Source organism: Halichoerus grypus, chromosome 7 (assembly GCF_964656455.1).
Source record: "Halichoerus grypus chromosome 7, mHalGry1.hap1.1, whole genome shotgun sequence".
Taxonomy (NCBI): domain Eukaryota; kingdom Metazoa; phylum Chordata; class Mammalia; order Carnivora; family Phocidae; genus Halichoerus; species Halichoerus grypus.
Genome location: NC_135718.1, coordinates 90,567,202 through 90,588,462, shown reverse-complemented (window position 1 = coordinate 90,588,462; position 21,261 = coordinate 90,567,202). Strand labels below are relative to the sequence as shown.

The following is a 21,261-nucleotide window of genomic DNA, read 5'->3' as shown; positions in this document are numbered from 1 at the left end:
AACTCAGGTGTATCTTACTCCAAAGTCTGTGATCTTGGCTACTGTCATCCTATCCTCAGTCTATTAAGATAAATGTCTGCCTAAAAAGGCATTCTGTTTAATCTTGCGTAGCTGTATACACAATATATTTATTGCTGACCTACCGTGTTATTTTTTTGTGGAGTACCGACTGAAGTGGAGAAAGTATAGCTGTAGGTGTCTTCTGTGTCTTCTGTATTATTGATACTGCAAAATCTAACCCAGGTTTGTGGTGCTAAAATTGTGAAAACTCATCCAGAGTTCTGACCGGGGACTTTGAGAATACATCTTCTGACAACACATAGGGCTTTGAACTTCGGAAGTGCTCATATAAGCTCAGGGCAAGGAGAACGGAGAGGAGGGTCCCAGGAGCACCAGAATTGGGAGCGGGGAGTGGGAGCCCCAGGACGGGAATCCAAAGAGGACGAGGGCTGTGTCCACAGTCACTACTTGCCTTCACATTTGATGTCTGTCATGTGCTCTTGGCGCTCTGGAGGTCTCTGGGTTGACGGACTGGTGGCTGTCAGAGAGGACTTCCAAAGGGAGAGTCAGAATTTAGAAATGATTCCCACTCAGTGATGGATCCACCATGAAGCTAATGACACTTGAACTTTACACCTCTCACCTCTAAGGGCCTGTACTTAATTTTGTATCTGTCTCTTAGAGGAAGTCCAAATATTGGTATAGGATTGGCTCCACCCTCTTCTCACTGTGTGTGGCCGTGATGATCATGCAATATGTCCATGTCCCAGGTCGTGTCCGTAGGATGAAGCCTCTTTCCACTTGCGTTCCCCGTACTCTCATCTTTCTGCTCTGAGCTGGCAGTGGAGGCGGAGCTTAGTGAGGGAATACCTGACAGAATTTCAGCATAGGTGTCTTGTCCTCGGGAAAAGGAAGGGGCCCCATTCCCCAGAGGCCCTTTCTTTTTCTCTGTCTTGCTCTGTCCTTCATCTCTCAGGGGCTCAAAGTGTTGCTGCAGCCTTCTGACTGTCCCACATCTCCCATTCCACCATCACTCACCCAGACCTGCTCTGCCCTCACGATTCTCAAATTCCAAAACTGTGTTTCACGTGAAGCTACATCATTATTCCCATCCAAGCAGAATGTTGCTTTTCCGCTAATCATCTGCCCAGGCTTGCCTTGCAGGCTTCCGCTCATCTCCTTTTTCTCACTTCAGCTTTGTGGCTGTTAAAAATTCTGAAGATTGGCTTTTCTCCTGTTCCTTATTTAGAGAATGGCATCCATCATGTTGTGTGAATACAGCTGCCTATTTTATTCCTAGAGTGTGTTCACAAATTTCAACAGGTCTGGGGAGCCCTTGGCAGACGGTTTTGTTTACTTCTAGGTATTAAAATTGAAACTGGATGCATACGATTAAGTATCATTTCCTCCCCAAGATCGGACGAGTAGAAATAGCAACAGAGTCTTACCTTTAGTAAAGGAAGCTGGTGGGAGCGCAAGGTTTTGTCCTTAGTGCACATCTGGCAGACTGGATCTTGCAAAGGACATGTTTTATTATGTCAAAATACTTTTAGTTATCATTTACACGAATAATTTCCCGTTTACACCTGTCTGCCGCACAGCCTCACAGGAAGAGCATTTGGACCCAGTGCCTGGAAGGTGAGAGAAGACATTGCAGAGAGATTGCAGGGGGAGGGAGCAAAGTGACAGGACCCCCCAGGCAACTGCATTTTTCTTGTCTTCCACTAAAATTGTGCCAGTTTATGTTTATAATCAAATTAAAGTGAAACTGTACTTTGTAAGCTATGTTTAATTTTCACATATACCTGTTTACGTATGTCCTGGTTTAAATTATTATTTGCTGTGAGTATCAACACACAACGTTTAAAAATGAGAATTGCGTAGTTTGTACAACTGGTGAATGTTGGTACTGTCTTAGAGATTAACAGATAAAAAGCATTTTTGCACTTTAAAGAACATCGCCGTTCTTGGTATTTTTTCTAACAGAAGGGGATGAACTGGTGGTTCCTGAAACATCGGACAATAGTCGGAAGCAGATGGTTAGAAACATCAACAACAAACGGCGCTTCTCCTTCAGGGTCCCAGAAGAGGAGAGGATGCAGCAGAGGAGGTGGGTATGAAGCTGAGGCTTCGTGATACTGGTATTTGACTCGGAAGGTAGATTTGAGCTCTTAAAATCTGTCACCCATCTATGGTATCAAAACTGCAATCACGAATGTACTTTTCAGTGTAGTTTTAATTAATACTCTCCAAAGTGTGAGTATGCACTGGATTAAAGTATCATATTGTAATTCATTGCTCTGTGTATATGAAATACTTACAATTTTTAGACTATGGGCCTTTGTATAATAATATAAACAGCACATGTCTGCATGTGGTACATCTGTTCAGGCTTTAGAACTTCGGGTTAGCTCTCATGAGCAAAGAGCCCAAAGGCTTATAGTATTTCCGGGCACATATAAAAACATCGCTAAAGTGTTTTCAGTTATTTTAAAAGACATACATAGAATGGTCAGAACTATCTGTAAAATACAGCTTTAAATGTAAGTGCTAAGAGAAGCCTATTTTCCCACCAAAATGCTCAAGATCTTTTATTTAAAACAGAAGTTTCTAAGTAAAGTTTTAATGGAGTATATTTTATAGTTAATTCTATCCTTATTAAATATGATTTCACAGTTTTATTTTTGTGAATAAAGGATGCTAATTTTTTTCTAAAATCATCTAGGTCGATCACAGAAAAAGTGTCTAAGCAGGTGTTTTATCTTACAGAGAGATGCTACGAGATCCAGAAATGAGAAATAAATTAATTTCTAACCCAACTAATTTCAACCACATAGCACACATGGGCCCAGGAGATGGGATACAGATCCTAAAAGACCTGCCAATGGTAAGAGAAATGAAGGGAGAATGGGAACGGGGTTACGAGTGGGGCAGAGGGGGAGAAAGCATACATGTGTGCCTAAATCCATATGTAGACTTAAGAAGATATGTTAGTATGATGACGAGATGTTTGTGTCCATACATCATAATATGTGTAAGATGCGTGATGATATATACATGATGAGAAAAACACAACATTTGGGCATCTATGAGAAACCAGACAGATCCAGTTCTTACTTAGTTGCACACCCCGTAAACTTGTCCCGTATCCAGACTTACTGTTGGTGGTGGAATACACTGCCAGATTTGGAGAGGATCTGTACCAAGACTCAGAACTTGCTCATGAAATCACCAACATTTCATTATGTTTTAGCAATTCAATACAGATATTTGGCCTTTTTTACTGCCAGAGAACCAGGTTAGGTTGGTCATTAATGGCCACACCTCTTACCTGGTTGGGCAAGCAAACCTTCTTCCTCTCCCCAGTTACAAACATGTTGCCCTGTCTGTCTTCCACACAAAAATTGACAACATAGGAAAACTTGTTTTTCACATGAAGATTGAATTCTTGTACCCATTATGTTGAGATGAAGAATATTGGTGGAATTAGCTAATTTTCCAGGCTCTGTTTACACTTAACATTCCAGTATCACAATACCTCAGCAAATTATTGAAACTTTCATAGGACCCCTTTGATCATGGGTGGTAGCGTTAGATTTGTGAATCTGGACCCAGAGCTCTTTCTGAGGGAGTCTGTCCTCTTACCCCCACTACCACTACCAGCACTATCCTGCTGTGATAGAAGATACAAGGGTCTATCGCTGACAGAAAAAAATGCCAGGTAATATAGTTTTATGTGCAGTCAAGTTTTTTAAAATAATAAAATTAAGCTTTTGAAGGTAGTCCTGCATTTGTTTCATGGGAAGAACAAAAAAAATCAGTCATTGAGTCTGAGTTCCTCACTGGAAATACCCCGATTAACCAGTTGACCCTGTTTATGAACCAATACAATGCTCTTACTGTTATCACCGGGGCATTATGATGACCTAGTTATAGTGCTGTCCCCTCCTTTAGGGAGTTCAAATCATTTAACAGTAGCCATTTATCCTCTTGGAATGGGGATTTTTATTAGCTGTGTTGGATAAATTATGAATAAAGTGTTCAAAATAGTAATTAAAACGAAGTAGAAAATCTAAGACTAAACATTAAATAATAAACTGTTACACTTACCTATCATATTAAAACTTACACTGGTTTTTCACCTTTTGCCTGGGAATGAGATTTCAGATTTCTCTCTACTGTTTGCTCATCCTGAGCATGTGTTTAAAGTTCTCAGGCTGGTTTTCCTTTATTCTCAAGTAAACATGACATAACCATACAGTCCAAACCCTCTGTCATTTTAGAGAGGATTTTTACATTTTGATAAGCATTGGAAATGTGAATACATGTTATAGCCTATACTTGATAGCTCAAGGGCTAATGTACCATTTTAGTGAAAGTTTTAAGATTTTGGAGGGATAGAGGGATGCAGATTTCAAACATGAATATGTTGCAAAGCAATATATCAACAAATACAAAATTATTTCAGCAGTTAACAAGTTTTTAATACGTATTATACTTTTTAAATTAAAATTTCTTTCACTTGTGCTTCATTTTGGTGCACAAAAAAAGAATATACAGGGCGCCTGGGTGGCTCAGATGGTTAAGCATCTGCCTTCGGCTCAGGTCATGATACCAGGGTCCTGGGATCGAGTCCCGCATTGGGCTCCCTGCTGAGGACCTCCTGAGCTGGGATGAGCCAGCTTTGCTTCTCCCTCTGCCTCTCTCTCTCTCTGTCTGTTATGAATAAATAAATAAAATCTTAAAATATATATATATATAGTTTTTATCTTATATATTCCCACAACAGAAGAATTATAGAAAATTTTTCTATATATTCTACTCTCTCTCAGAAATCACGATATTTTCCTTCAGGTGAAATAGTTTCAGGGTTTCGTAAAATATTCCTCTGCTTGGTAGTCTTCTGCCATCAGGTGAAAAACCAATTTGCTAATGTTCCAGAAGTTTTTCAGAGCTTCATACACATAAGACTTGGTCATCACACACCCTGATGAATGAGCACAGTGAAAAGAAATGTCAGACTTCAAACATCATGAGAACTTCTGTATCAGGGCATCCCTCCTCACCCCACTTTTTCTTCCTTTACCCTCCCACCACTTAAAGTAAAAGAAATCTCTATTTATTTTTTTATTCAAAATAACGTCTGGTCTTAATTACTGAGCTAAACAAGCTCAGACAGCATTTCCTAAAGATTCTTCCCCCACCTGACTGCATGGTACCTGGCCTTCTGTGCAACCACTTGTCCCCATTAGACCTCTTGATTTTTAGCATTTCTTGTCACTGATGTTGCTAACCCATGACTGCCTCATTGGCTCTTTCCATCATGGACACATGTGCCCCTCTGTGCCCCTAGAATGCAATCCAGTTTTTAATGTTTCTTCCAGTCCTTTCTTACCTTGTAAGCACTTTTGTATTTCCAGGACAAGAAGTTGGTGTACATTTTTGAAACCTATTTCTTCACCTTAATTTTAGTTTCACCTGGCCTTCTTCCCTTTACTAGCAAGGGATGTCCAAGCTGGGGCTGTATATCGGCACCCGCTGCCCCACCTAACCAGTATTTTTGATGTACTGTCCGCCCAGACCCGTGCTTGTTTTGGGGTAGGCACTGGTCAACAACACATTAGTATGCATGTCTGAAAAAAATTAGTACTATACATGTGTGTACCTGTGTGTATATATGTTTATTGAAAAGCTTGTGATATTTTAATATGTTCCCAGGTTTTAATATGTCCTTTCCGCTGAAATGGAATTATCTGTGTTTAATGAACAATTTCTAAAAATTAAGATGAATTAAATTCATCTATCGTTAACATGTGTCAGAAGGGCTTTCAAACCCCAGAGCTCCATGTTATCATCCATGCAAAGAGCAGCATGTACCCCAGACATTTTTATGTTTTAACTTACTCATATCAGTACTGCTTTCCTGGGAAATACTTAGGAGCTTAGAGAGTTTATTGGGCATCTTTAGAAGTTCTTCTGTGTACCAAAATGATACTGATAGAGGATTGTTTGCCTCACGAATGTGCAAGAGATCATCAGGATGAGGGAGTCCTAGGTTCGATGGGAGCCCTTCGCGCATGTGTCAGTATGCCAGGAGGGTATTAGCAGTCAGTAGAAGTGGCATGTGGGACTTAGAAGTACATACTGCCTTAGCTTCTCGAATCCTGGTTGTCGTTTGCTTTTTTTCATAGTGGGTGCTGGCAACAAAGGGCAGATTTTTCTCCAGTTGAATACAAGAATAATAATAGTTTACCTCCAGAAGATTTATTTTTGGCCCATGACATTTCTCCTAGCCTTTTACCCATCCCTAGAATTGTTCATGAAGACCACATTTCTAGCTCAGTGACCCCTTAGAGCTCCACGAAGTAATATTGCTTCTTCAAGTCAAAGTTACATTGACATCAATTAGTTTTTTTCTTTTTGGAAATAACCTTGGAAAGTACTGGTTCACTCACATCTCCAAACTTAAAACAATATCTTATAGAAAAGCTTTTGTTTCAGTCTCCATAAGTTGCCAGGTTTTGTTAAGCAAAGCTGGCTCATCCCAGCTCAGGAGGCGTATGTTCTGCGAGCTTTCTCCCCACAAGTCCTTCCCTCCAGCTCCTGAATGCCGCGGCCGCTCTCCGGGCCTGAACCTCGAAAATGCCCCTTAGAGACGGTGGCTGGGTGCTGAGTGATGGCTCCCAGATTACTCAGAAGTCATTGTACCTGAAAAACTAGAGTTCTCAGTTTGAAAAGCTTTTCCTGTATCTTTAGTATTATGTTATTTTATGTTTTAATACACCCAGACATGGAAGGGAAGATTTTTTTCCCTTGTTAAAAACAAACCTGTCCTTTGGGTGTCTAAGTAGAGACAGGTTTGGGCTGCTAAGAGTCATGCCAGTAATTAAGGTCTTCCTCAGTCCCTCATTGCTTTTGTCAGAGGGAAATAAGATCAGTAAAACCAAACACACGTCAGAGTCTGTACATCCCAGGAAATGGTTTCCAGTTTCTACAGAAAGTTTCATAGCACTTCTAGCAAGAGGCTGGTTGTGGGATCGCTGCTCTTTCACATTCTTGTTCTTTCTGTCCTTACTGTTGTTTGTATGTTTCTGCCATATTTTGATTCTATCACAATAAGAAAATCCTGAACTAAACTCTGAACGTCTCCTTGCAGCTCCGAAAGTCCAGTTTCTGCTCACTTGATGCAAGTAATAAAAAAGGATAATTTTATAAAGCGAATGATCTTTTGCACATCACCTGTTTCAGTTGCTGGCAGGAGGATTACAAAATTTAATTCTCTAAGGCCTGAAAGTATTTTGTGAAGGACTCAGTTCTGATGTGAGATATGTCATTTCTGCTCCATGCGTACTGTGAAATGTCACATATGACCAGTGGATCCGTTCTCATGACCTCACGACTTCTGTTCTTTCTGTTGTTTCGTTAGCCAGGCTTCCCTTATCCATCCCCTCATCATCACTCCGGCCTGATCTCCTCTCCGATCAACTTTGAGCACATCTATCACATGACTGTTAATTCTGCTGAAAAATTTCTCTCTCCTGATTCCATAAACCCCGAGTATTCCCCGTCTCTGCGCTCTGTCCCTGGTACACCAAGCTTTATGACTCTGAGGGTATGAACAGCTGAGTCAGGGGTTAACTTCCACTAACCGTGTGCGGACCTCCTGTAGCTGGCTTGATAAGTAACTCTGCTTGGGCGGGGGGGCATTTTGTGAGTGTGTGCCTTCGGCCTGCTTCTCTTTTGCTAAACCTCTGTTCTTCCTCCTCCTCCTCTTCAAGTTCGAGTTTGTTTCTTCTTTTGAGGAAAAACGTGAAGACGGGGGAGGATTTCACTTTTAGTTTTTGAACAGTGTTGGAGGTATTTTTATGTTTCATAGATTTTCCCATCATGATTTTCCCTTTCCAGATACCATCATTAAAAATAGCCCCTGCGTGGGTCTTTATTCTGTTTAAACAAACAAAAAAGGAATCCCAGAATTTCTCCATTTTTTTTATAGCTCATTAGCCTAGAACCGGTTCAATTCAGAGAAAATGTTTTCCATTTAGTGATGTTCAAGTCTGTGGTAGGGCCTAGCCACAGGCCTACTTTGTACAATAAACCCCTTTTTGAAAAGCCAAAAAATCTCCCAGGTAAAAATTATAATAGTATTAATGAGTCACAGGAAAAATGAGAAAAAGAAGATAATCTCACTAGTCTTTGAGGTACTGATAGGCCTTTAATTCCAGCCAGGATCCAAGATATAACACCTAAATCAGAGAGAAAACTAACACAAAGGGGCTGCATTCGGAAGGACCGTGGCCTCTGCTGGTGGCCCCTTCGGTTCAGCCTGACAGGGCTGTAACCAGGGGCCTTGTGGTGGCCGGAGAGCTGGTGGGCATTAGCAGATTATCCATACTTCCAGCAAGAAATGCACACTTAGCTAACTCCTCAGGAACCTTTTCTCAAGTTCATTTTGCAAATAAGATAGTTGGATTCTGTCCTGCAAACCCATGTCCCACAGCACCCTCTGACTTAGCAAAGTAGTAGCACCAATTTTTTATTTGTACAGAAAACTGACTATAGGGTAAGAAGTTTATTTTTGTATTTTTGTTTGTATTATAAAGGTATCCTAAATTATAATGTTTGAAATGGCATTGACATTAAACTATATAATGTCATTTAAATGTCTTATTTGACAAAATAAGATTAACGATGATAAAAATAAGCTTTAGTTTGCTTGGTAACAGATTGCAGGGAGTGGATTCCAGAGGAATGTTGTAGAAATTAATTGGTCAAGAATTTTTCCCATGAAAGATGACAGAGATGTTCTGTAAGTCAGTCCTCTGCTAGTTAGAAACACTGTCGTCAGTGAAAGTTTTCCCCTAATCTGAAGTGTGTTTGTGCATGGAAAAGACCAGCAAAGCTGGTTTCCTGTCACTTTAGATGGAAGTTGAACTCCAGCTGAATGAATGGTAAACTGTCTTTGTGGGGTTTTTCCTCACAAAACATGTCTTTGTGAGTCAGTCTTTTATTACTTCAGCATTCGGTGTTACTAAACAACTGATACATTTTTACAGGCTTCATTTATGCCATTTATTCTAGGGTAGGTTTCTTCTGTAGGGAAGGACATCTCCAAGGTATCATAAGGTTTACAGCAGAAACAGTAAAAATTTAAACGTTGAAACTGACCTTCCCATCTCTTTTGATCTTTCCTCTGCTGCACTGTGTGCATGTCACTGGTGTCTCAGAGGTTGCTTCTCTATGCATGAATGTTAAAATGCTGGCACTGTTTCTGTTTTAATTGTTTTGTTTTCTTAGAGGAAAAAAGGGAAAGCATTTGCTTTGAACAAATAACACACTAAGAATTAAATGGACTTTGCAGATTTGGTATGTGAACCAAAATGGCAGCGGTTGGATCTGCGGCCAGCCGGCTGACTCTCAGCTGGCGTGGCTCTTCAGAACGGAGGATTTGGAGTTCTTCACATGATATTAACGCATGTTTTCCTAACTGCCCACCTAGGCCCGTTGTTAGTTCTCTCAGGTATCAGCAGCCCCTACTTCTGGTCTCAAATGTTTGGGTCCGTTGAGGCAGCCAAGTGCTTTCTGTTCTCAGCCATGTTCAGACAGCTCATCCTCCAAGCCTCCTCTCGAGCCCTGTGTGACTTTCAGAGTACTCAGTAGCCCATTTTTCTACCTGGAACCCTGAAACCATTCCATAATGTGATGGAAAACTTCTCAAGCCAGTGTTGCCAAGTGAGATCACTCCCCCCTCCCCAAGCTGTGGCGGTTCCAGACGTGCCTTCTGGGATCCACAGCACCTGCTCGGCCAGCCTGGGTATCGGGGGTGTGAACGCGCATCCAGTGTCACACAGTGCAACATTTACTGGAGAAAAATACACTCTTCACTGACTTGCCTCCAAGTGGGCTTCTATTCAACTAGTGGAGTCATCCTAGTGGAAGTCTCGTAGGAAGTGGAAGCTTTGTTTCCGTTATCTGCAAATGTCCATGTAATTCTACACTTTGCTGTCACTTCTAACCATTAACTTTTACTTACTGTTCTCACAACAAAGAGAATTCTTATTTGTTGATAACCACTTCACTAAGTACAAGGAGGAGCACTTACCCTTGATTGGGGTGAGGTTTACTTCTGTTAGGGTTTCGAAATTTGGGGCAGGAGGGATTATGCAGTCTGTTCCTTGCTCTGTATCACTCTGGTCAACATAATTTATTTGTTGAAATTGAAGTGAGAAGTAGACATCTCTGCAGAAAGTCACTTTCTCTCTGGCTGAAGAGTTTCTCTTTGTGTTTTGTTTTCAGAACCCTCGGCCCCAGGAAAGTCGGGCGGTGTTCAGTGGCTCAGTCAGTATTCCATCCATCACCAAATCCCGCCCTGAGCCCGGCCGCTCCATGAGCGCCAGCAGTGGCCTGTCAGCGAGTAAGTGCTGCCCCTGGGAGCCTGGGACCTCCCCACCGCCCCCCACCTCTCCCACGCATGCGTGCTCCTGGGCAGTGCCTAGTAAGCACACATGCACTTGTGAAGAAAACAATCACGGGGTCCTATCAAGCTCACAGTCCACCTGGGAGACAGACATTTCATACCACAAGTTGTGATGATTGAGGCTCCAAAGGAAATAAATAGGGCATCATCACAGAGTAACAAGGGGTGGCCGTTGGGGACAAAGTCACACTGAGAGGAATTAGGAAGGTCACATGCCCCTAGTGGGGAAGCCGTGTTTGAGTCCTGTTTGAAGAATTGAGAGAAGACTCGTGTGGCTACCTGGTAGTGGTCAGGGAGTGACCCAAGAAATAAAGCACAAGAGGTAGGCAAGGGTCAGACCAAGCAGGGACGTGCAGAGCAAGCTGAGACATTTTATTAGGATCGCAATAGGAAGCCTCTAAAGAATGTGAAGTAGGGAAGGACCTTTCTCCAATTTACATTTTTAAAACTATCCTTCCGACTGCCAGATGGAGACTGGACACAGGGCAAGAGTGGAGCGCGCATCCTGGTGGGGCTGTCAGAGTGGCCGGCAGGGGTGACGGGCCCGGGGGACGGCAGCAGAGGAGGAAAGAGGGGAGACGCTTTGGGGTGAAAACAGTAAGGCCTGGAGGGTAGTTATTGTGGGAGGCGAGGGAGAGGGAAGAGTTCCAGGTGACCCTCGTTTTCCTGCTGGAGCAGGGGGAGCCAGAGTTCTTGAAGGGCCGGCAGAGCATGAGAAAAGTTCAGGATCGTAACCTGTGCCACAGAAGCGGGATGATGTTTGTCATTTATCTGGTGAACATCCAGTAGACATCAAGTCTTCTGCTGGGGCACAGAGGGTACGATCTTCTGTGACCAAGCACCCGCTTTCAGGTGGCTCACCCACTGTCTTTATTGCCAGCCTCTTTCCTTTCACCCTGAACCTCAGCATCTCTTGTCTTATACTCCGCACAGAACCCTGGGCTCAGGGGCTGTGGGGAGAGAAAACTCTGCCCCATGCTGGGCTTCTGCGCTGCTGCATCTGGGAGTGACTTGGCGGGGCAGGGAGGGGGGAGGGCACTGTTTGCCTGAGTAAAAGTGCAGGGATGCTAACAGCTGCCTGCCTCAGAATGAGAGGAGTGGACAGAAGCAGCATTGGACTGATTGCAGCAATTAGAAGTTAAGTCTTGTTGAATTCAGAGATCTTTGGTAGTTCCTGGATCCACAAGCAGTGAGCTATGTCAGACGGTCATCGTGGCTTCTGACTCGGGGGAGATCACTTGTAGCCAAGGGCCGCTTTTCTGTCACTTTCTCAAAAGCAGCATGGCATCAGCCTAGAGCTCGGAGGTTGTGAGTAGAGGGTGCCCTCGGAAGTGCAGATGCATCCGTCATAATCTTAACGGGACCTCTCTTCACGCCCACAGCTGGTCTCCAGGGGACATAGATTGCGCTTCAGTTTCACATGAAGTCACTCAGTTAGAAAACGTATCTGTTGCCTCCCATTCTTGAGTGCTAGCTATCGGAATGGATGTCCCTGCTGCAGATGGGCCTTGTTGTTCCCACAGCAGACGTTGGAGTCAGCCCTGCTCTGCGCTGGATGTCGCTTCTAGGCCCTGGCGCTATAGAGATGGGTGATGCTGTAGTAGTTACCTCTCTTGCAGAACACGGTATCCTGAAACTTGGATTGAAACAATGATCCGGGGGCACCTGGGTGGCTCAGTCGGTGAAGCATCTGCCTTTGGCTCAGGTCATGATCTCAGGGTCTTGGATCGAGTCCCGTGTCGGGCTCCCTGCTCCAAGGGGAGCCTGCTTCTCCCTCTGCCTCTGCCTGCCGCTCTGCCTGCTTGTGCACGCACTCTCTCTGCCTCTGTCCCTCTCTCTATCAAATAAATAAATAAAATCTTTAAAAAAAAAAGAATGATCAGGAGCATCTGGGTGGCTCAGTCAGTTGAGCATCTGACTCTTGATTTCGGCTCAGATCATAATCTCAGGGTCATGGGATCAAGCCCTGCGTCATGCTCTGCACTCGGTGTGGAGCCTGCTCGGGATTCTTTCTCTCCCTCTCTAAAAAAAAGAAAAGAAAAGAAACAATGATCATTGATTATCTCTCTCTGTTTCTGAGGGTGAGGGATCTGGGAGCGGCTGAGCTGGCCGGCTCATCTCAGGCTCCCCGTGGCTGTGGCTGGAGTGTGAGCCGGCAGCCTCTCACACGGCTGGTGTTCCTCACCAGTGTGGGCCTGTCCCTGTGTTCTCTGAGCATCTTCGTGCTGTGGTGGCTGCTTCCCCCAGAGCAGGTGGCCACAGAGGCAGACAGACAGAAGCAGCAGATTTTGTATAACCTCATTTCCGGGCGACTCCCTGCCCCTCGTGCGGTGTGCTCTGGAGCACTCAGACCCAAGGGCCGGGGTGGGAGCACCGGGGCAGGTGTGAGCACGGGGTTGGGGGGAGGTCCGCGTGCGTGGGGCTTTCAGTGTCAGCCTTCGACCCCTGTGTCGTTGCCTCCTGAGAGCATCGCCACCCCGCGTATGGCCCTGACCACAGTGAAAACTCCAGCCAGTTGGAAAAGTGATAAGCATTTTATTTTCTTCTTATTAATGGTGGCTACATAAGATAATGGATTTACACTATAACTTGCTATAAGTTCTCAAGACTTGAGATGCAAAGAGAGTATTACAGCATTAACAGTTAAGTCTATAATCCCTTCTCCAAAACCCTTGGGGCCAGATGTTGTTTTTGTTTGTTTTCAGAATTCAGATTTTAAATATATATAAGAAAGGAATCTACCGTATAACGTGTTACATTCCAGCAAGATCCGGACAGCACCCACAAACAGATCAATATTTATACAGCCAAATTCATGACTAGTCACACTATAAATACATAAATAAATGTAATCTTTTTTTTTTTTTAAGATTTTATTTATTTGACAGAGAGAGACAACGAGAGAGGGAACACAAGCAGGGGGAGTGGGAGAGGGAGAAGCAGAATTTCCGCGGAGCAGGGAGCCTGATGCAGGGCTTGATCCCAGGACCCTGGGATCATGACCTGAGCCGAAGGTAGACGCTTAACGACTGAGCCCCCCAGGCGCCCCTAAATAAATGTAATCTTAAAATAAGCTCTGTAGTCAGCCTCCGATTAGCTCAGATTAGGTTTCCCACTGCATGAGTTTACATCAAGCTTAAGAAAACACTTTCAGTTTTCAGGACTTTGGTTTTATGGAATGGCAGGTAAAGATGGGACCTGTAATGCAGGTATGCACAGGGCTGAGGTGGCCACCTCCCCAGGAGGGCCGTGGTGAGGGGCTTCTGTCCCTGCTGACCCACCAGGTCTGCAGGAACCGGCAGGCGTGGTCTCCTTGAGGTCCTTGGTAAGAGGAAGGCCCTCCCAGGAATCCCAAGGGGCATCTGCTGTGTCAAGTGCCTTCTGCTGGCTTTCAGAAGAGCCCAGCTCATTTGAGAAGTTTCCAGAAGGTTCCAGAAGGACAGCCAGCCAAGAGAGACACAAGAAGTAATAGGGGCCCTGTTGTCCGTCTCCACAACCAGAAGCACAGATCTTCCAGAGCCGAGCTCGACATGGCTTCACAACGTGGAGTCAGAGCCACACAGAGATTCCCACCATGGCTCCATCCTGCTCCCCCCAAAGAGGAAGACCCAGTCCTGTCAGCGGCCTGCTCACTGGGGAGCCTCGCCTCTCCTGAGGTCATGGAGAGTCAGACATCTCGCCGCCCAAGCCAGTGCTCCTTAGAAGAGGCCGTGCCCAAGTGTGGCCTCAGTCAGCTGGGACCACAGTCCTCAGACTGTCCCCAGGCCCCTTTTGCTGGTCAGACAAAATAGCCCTGCTTTAATGTGTTAAGACTGGAGTGGTCGAGTATAACTTTTCTTTGAAAGGAACATTCCCAAAGTTCATTCTTAAAAAAAGTGTGAATCACTGAGGTGGCATTAATTTCTTCCATTCTATAAATGGCGCTAGAATGGAGGTAAACGGGGTGCAGCCCTGCGCAGGCCCCACTGCACGCCTGTGGGTCACACCGTGTTCTCCATGTACCCAGGGCTGTTGTTCCCAGAAAATTCCCATAAGGGAGAAGTTATTCTTGTGTCTACAGATGGAGACCGAGACTCAGAACGGTAAAAGAACGTGCTCGAGGTCACGCAGTTAATAAGCAGAGCAACAGAAGCCTCTGGCGGTGTGGATTTTTTATTCAGAGTAACAAAATTTACACAAAAATAAAATACAGCTTGTGTGGCACTGAAGCAAGCATGGAATTAGGATGAGCTACGCCTTCAGTAAGGCTGTGATCCAAGGACCCAGAAGAGCCCCCTCAGAAAAGTAAGGCACATCTTCATGGCAACCGTGAGGAGCAGTGTGTGTCTAGTGAGAGAGTCTGCAAGGCAGACGGGGCGCTGGGGGGCAGGTTCCCGGGGAGGCAGGAAGAGGAACCCCTGGTTCCCAGCCTGAGGTGCATTCCAGAATCCTCACAAGAGGCTTGAACAGGGACCGCTGAAGTTCTGCCACAGTTGGGTAAGCTCCATGACACAGTGCACGGTGTGCACACAGCACTGGGGGCCGGCACGGGAGTCATTACGGTGACACGCTGGCCGCCTGCAGCCAAGGGGGGCTGGAGGGAAGTCGGCCAGGAGTGTCCGAGCACGGGGCCTCTCCAGGCAGGTTCCTGTTCCGGCACAAATGAGGACTCATATTTTCGTGGTTGTGAGGTACTTGAGGTGCTCAGCACGGTCATCTTTTGACACTATTACTGAATTCTTAGTGTAAAAACACTAAATTGGGATTTGTTCAACCAGCAGCAAATGGAAACAGTCACAGTCTGTATCTTATATGAAAAAACCTCGGCAGTCTCTTTAGACCCGTGGTCTGAATATGGAAGCTCAGCAAGATTAAACTGTTTTTTAAGCAAAAACTAAAGAATAAAAAGAAATACTGAGAGCTTTAAATAGGTACAAACAATTCCCCAGTATTTCTAAGGGTTTTTTGTCATCCTTCTCCCTCTGAATGGTGCTGGTCCCTCCTTTAGGTGCTTCAGCTCTGAGACCAAACTAGAATGTGATTTTAAAGAATCTCACCTCACTTTTGTATCCCAGGCTTCTCTCGTAAAAATGCTTCTCTCCTGTCCCTTTGCTTTTCATGCAAATTCTCCAGCAGTAAAGTGGTGGGTGCAGAGGCCAGTGGGCTCGAGAATGCTACCCCTCAGTGGCTGGCCCCAGGGTCTCCCCAGGATCTCCCCAGTCCACACACTTTCTACAGGGCTGTCCCCTTGTCCATCCGCATGCGAAGCCTCACCTGAATGCTGTCCTGTAGGGTCCTCTGCACAGAACGGCAGTGCATTAAAGAGAGAATTCTCTGGAGGAAGCTACAACGCAAAGTGGCAGCCCATGCCCTCCCCGTCAGAGGGCTCCTTGTCTTCCGGAGGCATGGACCAGGGAAGTGACACCCCAGCCAGGGACTTTGACGGAGAGGTGAGTGGGGTGTGGGCAGCAGTGATGTCACATCTGGAGAAGTCCTGTGTTAAAAGGATTCGTACACTTACCAAAGTGATGCCACCACCTCGAGAGTGGCCTCAGCTGCAGCCAGGGGTCGGGACTCAGGGGCCTGCTCAGCCGGGAGCAAGGTTGGGGGTGCTGACATGGCTGGTCTCCTGGGCTGCACACTGCAGTTTTGCACAGATGTTCTAACAGCTTTTGTATGACAGGGACCCACATTTCTAAAGGCCTGCAGAAAGGACTGTTGAACATTTGCCGTATTCTGTGCCCTTTACTGGCCTCAGAAAAGGGGCTTCATTACTGACGGTAGACCAGTCACACTGGCTTACTTGCTCAGGTGGCCGCAGGTCGCCTATGGGGAGCTGAGCCCCTCCTGCACCTCTGCTTCTCACTAATGTCTTCTTGGGGCCCCACAGGACTCAGATTCCCCAAGGCACTCCACAGCTTCCAACAGCTCCAACCTAAGCAGCCCGCCCAGCCCAGTGTCGCCCCGGAAGACCAAGAGCCTCTCCTTGGAGAGCACCGACCGCGGGAGCTGGGACCCATGAGCGGCTTTGGTGCTCAGAGTGGACGCCAGAGCAGCTTCTCCCTCTCAGCCCCCTCCACTGCCCTGTCTCCACATCCGTCCCCCGCCCCTGCCTGGAAGGCCCAGGGCCAGCGGCAGGAGCAGGGTGGGGGCTCAGGGACGCGGACGATTGCACCTGCAGCCCCATGCCCCCCACATCCCCTGCACCCCCTTGACTTAACAACAACCACCATCAAGGCAGACTTCCACTGAGCAGCTTCGATGAATATCGATTCCATTTCATACACTTAGAGTTGCTTCCCATCATCGTGTCCCCCTCCCTGAAGGTAGCTCGAGTAGACAGACCTCGCAGATGTGCACGGGAAGAACGTCAGGCAGACTGGTTTTCCACGGCAGAGTCTCAGCACCCCAGGCAGCACATGGGTCCCCCCGCCAGCCCCCCGCCCTCCTCCAGCACCCACAGCCAATGTCAACCTGATCATTGCCAGTAAATCCTTATTCACTAAAACAGTGCATATTTTACTACAATACAGATTTTAAATAAGTACACAAATGTAGAGGTTAAATACTGAATGTATATAGTAAAAAGCATCTTGTATTCAGCAAAAGATGGATTCCTATATAAGAGAGAGATCATTTAATTTAAAGAAATGTGTTGTTTCTCGTCTGTTTTCCAGCTAAGTAATTTAAAGGGTAGGAAGGCCTCAAGCTGACATTCTAGACCTTGGTAGACAGCGCAAAGAGTCAGAGTTCCCTCTCTGGTCGCAGCCACGGTCCTCAGGGGCTGCAGGAAAACATTTCAAAACCCAGTCCGACTGCTCTGGACTGCAGCCCAAGCACCAGACCCAGCCCAGGACGCCTCTTCAGCAGCAGCGTGAACAGGCAACTTTACTTCCAGATCTTTTGGTAATGGTAGAATTCGAACCACACTCCTCAGTTTTTACTGTATTTTGCTATCTTCTGCAGATGAATGTAGAAATGTGGTCTCGTCACCTCCTGAGTCCTTCCTTTGAAAGCACTCAAGCGATGTCATGGCTTCTGAAGGTCCCTAAAAAGGTTCCTAGACGTGCTTTCCTCCTGGGCTAACCCTGTTCCTCCCTGCGTTGCCACAAGGCGTCCTTGGCCAGGGCCCCCCTCAGAGAAGCCCGAGAGTTTAATTACCAAATAATAGAAAACCTCAAATGCAAGGACTTGCACAGCCTTAACCAAATATTCTTCCCCGCCCCCGGTGGAAAACAGAAGTGTTGGGCCCGCCAGGCAGGTGCCCCGGCGGCACTGTGCTGTTCCCGCCAACACCGGGAAGCAAGTACGCACCCCGGAGGGCTGGAGTCCTTCACAGTTAGTTCCTCAGTTAAGCACATGAGCAGAGAAAGAAATAAAAATATCTCATGGAAGTAAAGAGAATCTGGCTCTCTTCCTTTTTATCTAAATTTCTCTGAGAACTAGCGACAAGAGTTCCTCCTCTCTCTCAGCTTAGGCGCGCGTGGAGTCTGAGTGGCAGTGTCCGAGCTCCGTGGCCGCCCTGGGGCGTCCGGCCAGTGCTGCTCTGAGAAGGCGCCCGAGGCTCGGTGAGGGGAGAGAGGGCCCGCGGGGGCCGCCTGCGCACGCGCATGCTGGCCAGGCCCCTCTCCGTCGTTCTGCTGTGGGGAAAGTAGTATTGTGTGAGATGCTCCTGTATGTCCAGATGCCCAGGATCAGACCTTGAGTTTGGTCCCTGCCCTGTGACCCGGTAGCCCCATCCATGAACTTGGCGTTCCCTTGAGGGCCTGCGGCCAGCTGCCTCCTGTCCTCCTGACCACCCCCCCTCCGGCCCCTCGCCTCTCCCCTCCTGCTTCCCAGCTGTGAGTCACGGGACTCCGCACTAAGCCATTCGTTGTAGCTTCGACAACTACGTGTGAATTTGTGTTGCCGGTAGGTGCTTATTTTTTAAAGGATGCTTTTAGGATCCAAGGGTCACCCTACCTGAGGTCCAGACGACACTGCGGTGAGTCACAGCAGGGCAGAGGAGAGAGCCCCCGAAGGCGGTAATGACCCAGGGACCTGCCCCCCGGCACTTTCTGGTCAGTCCCCAGCAGTCTTAAGTTGTAGTAGAGCAGTGCTGGATAGGACCGATCCTGACGGCAAGAGTTTGGGGCCACGGGGAACAGTTTAAGGGGGCGGTTCTTCCTAAGATAACGATCCTTCTCCTGGGCTTACCCCCCTCTCAGATACGAAGCAGTTACCAGCAGAAGCTTCTGAGAAGAATAATCTGAAAAGGCGGGGAATGGGTTCTAGGGAAACAGAAGACCTACACAGGTAGGTGCAAAGACCAGGGAGGGGGTATTGCTGCCCGAAGTCCTGCTCGATTCTCTTGCAGGACCTTTTAAAATCACACCTGGCAGTAGGCACACATTTCACAGTAGGAAGGACAGATCAGTGAGGCATTTCTAGAATAGTCTGTACGTATTGGTATTTTGGTGCTATTTATGTCCAGCCAATTTGTTGTCTACCCTTGAATTCTAACTAATCTTGTGTGCTCTGGGTATATAAAAATTATATATATATATATATATATATATATATATATATATATATATATATATATATTTCTTTTTGCCAAAAACAAAAGCCTTCCTCCTGGTCAAATGCTCACTAAAGCAGATTTCACTTTTGTAGTTCTGGGACACGCGCACACCCCTACGTCAGCGAAGCATGCTCGTTCCCAGAAGCACGGTTGGAAGGCTTGGGGCTGGAGCTGGAAGGGCCCCTCTGTTCAGTTTCCCACATGGTTCTCGTACCCAGGCTTCTGGGAAGAATCTGAAATTCTGTTACGTTTACAGCAACAATCTGTCATTCCTCTCTCTGCCTTCTGTATGGTTAGAGTCCTGTCATTTTGTTACTTAGTGGCCACATCGACTTCCGTGAAAGACCCGCTGCATTTCTGTGCGCATTTCTGTGCGCTCTCAGGTCTCACTCCAGAAGAGCCAGGGAGGGCACGGCAGGCACGCCGAACGCCGGGTATAGCAGGGCTGTCTGTCCGTCCGTGGCAGCGGTCACACACGCTGGGCAGACAAGGAAGTAGTCGGGCCCTCTGCTCCCCCGCTCCCTGGCCCAGCCCGAGTTAGTAGGTAAGCTGCATGACTGTTCGTTGCACCTGTTAGACCTCTTTCCTTGTTCTGACTTCAGTTATTGCTCAAGTCCAGATTCTTGGCAGAGTCCAGCTGGGTAAGAGGGCTGGCTTCCACTGGAGCCGTCGGCCACCCAGCGCTGGCCAGTGGGCCGGCCTGCCTCCCTTCCCAGGGACGAGCGCCACACCCGAGGAGCCACGTCACTTAACGGGGGCGAAGGAGGAGAACAAACCTGGAAACTTTCATGAAAACAAAATGACCTGCCTTTTTATTTGATAGTGTACTATCATTTATTTTATAAATTTTTTAGGGTTTTTTCTCATTGTAATATTGTACAGTTTTGCATGGCCTAGGTGTAATCATTTTTTTTGTTTAGAATATAATGCTGGCAAATGTGTGTATGGAAGGGAAAAAGATACTGCTTTAGCCTCTATTTCCTTTTGTTTGGTTTTATGCCCTCAATGTCTTAGAGAGGTTTATAAGCGATTCTCTGCTACCAGACAGTGGTGTAGATTCTTTTGCACAGAAATATTTAAGGTGGGATAGTAAAAAATGTAACAAGACTCCTCGCCAATATTTTATGTTGGTATCACTTAATATTAACCAGAATTTGATGTATTGCAATAAAACAGGGAGCTGTTAGACCTCACGGTCCTGTCTGTCTTTCCCTGATTGAAAGGTCTGAGCAGTGGAGGAAAGGTGACTGACTCTCCTCGTCTTCCTAGATCCTGCTTCCTGCCAGTCCCCCTCCTGGTCCAGGCGCCCGCCTTAACCTGCAGAAGGATGCGGGATCAGTTTAACCAGGGACTTTTCCTAGTTCTGCCCCGTAGCTCAGGTAAGGGTGGCATTCCGTTCTCTTCCGGCTAGCAATTCCAGAACACGTCAGGCCATGGGTGAGGCCAGGCCCTGCCGCAGGCTTCCAGGGCCTGCTCTGTGTGCACCTGCCCCGCAGGGTACCCTCTGCACAGCCAGACACCCCCCGACACACACACCGGCTGTCAAAACTGTACAAACCAGGCAGCCGGCTGGTTTTCTGTCTGCTGTTTGCAGGGCAGCGGCAGATCCTTCGGGCACGTTAGTGCCTCTGCTCATGTCCCTAACTTGGTTAGAACGGCCCACCTGGGGACGCGCAGCCAGCCTGCGGGCTCTTACCAGAGGAAATCTGAAGCTGGCTGTGCCTCATTATCCTGAGGCCCCCTCCTGGTTCTGTTTCTCATGCAGTTTACCTTCCTGTTCTTGGCGGGGCGCCGCATTGTAATGTCCGCCTCTCCAGAGAGGCCTGGCGCAGTGGGTGAGAGCGAGGCTTGGCCAGCTTTCCATAAAGGGCCAGTGAAAACTTCTACTTTGTTGGTTCTGTGGCCGTCGTTGCCCCAAATGGCCTTAGCTCGGGTACGAATGCGCACAGCTGGGTCCCCAGACGACAACTTCCGCATAGGCAGAGGCCCTGATGTGGCCCGTGGACCACAGTTTGCCGGCCCTTGGGGAGCGGAGAGGGAGCTCGGGCCGCATGGCTGCCCTCATTCCAGATCCTGACCTTCAGCAGCCACATGGGCTCTGAGCCGGTTCGTCCTACACCCTGCCAGCCCTGAATGTCCCAGAAGGCGGTGCATAAATGCAGAAACTATGTTTAAAAAAATGCACAAAAACAGCCTTCAGAAGGGCCACGACGGCTCTGACAAGGGTTTGGAGCAGGTGGTG

General features: G+C 46.9%; 1 protein-coding gene across 19 annotated transcripts in view; it reads left to right on the top strand.

Annotated features, from left to right (window-relative positions):
- CDC42BPA (CDC42 binding protein kinase alpha) overlaps positions 1–20,212 on the top strand; it is a 333,148-nt gene extending 312,936 nt beyond the window's left edge. For 13 of the 19 annotated variants that reach the window (XM_078077870.1, XM_078077871.1, XM_078077866.1 and 10 more), the window contains 6 exons: positions 1,987–2,110; positions 2,770–2,887; positions 7,427–7,612; positions 10,297–10,414; positions 15,749–15,906; positions 16,347–20,212. In XM_078077870.1, coding sequence (XP_077933996.1) covers positions 1,987–2,110; positions 2,770–2,887; positions 7,427–7,612; positions 10,297–10,414; positions 15,749–15,906; positions 16,347–16,478 — 836 coding nt within the window. In that variant the 3' untranslated portion in view covers positions 16,479–20,212. The remainder of the gene's footprint in view (positions 1–1,986; positions 2,111–2,769; positions 2,888–7,426; positions 7,613–10,296; positions 10,415–15,748; positions 15,907–16,346) is intronic. The other 6 variants (XM_078077878.1, XM_078077877.1, XM_078077876.1 and 3 more) reach the window with 1 other exon arrangement.
- Positions 20,213–21,261: the final 1,049 nt, after the last annotated feature.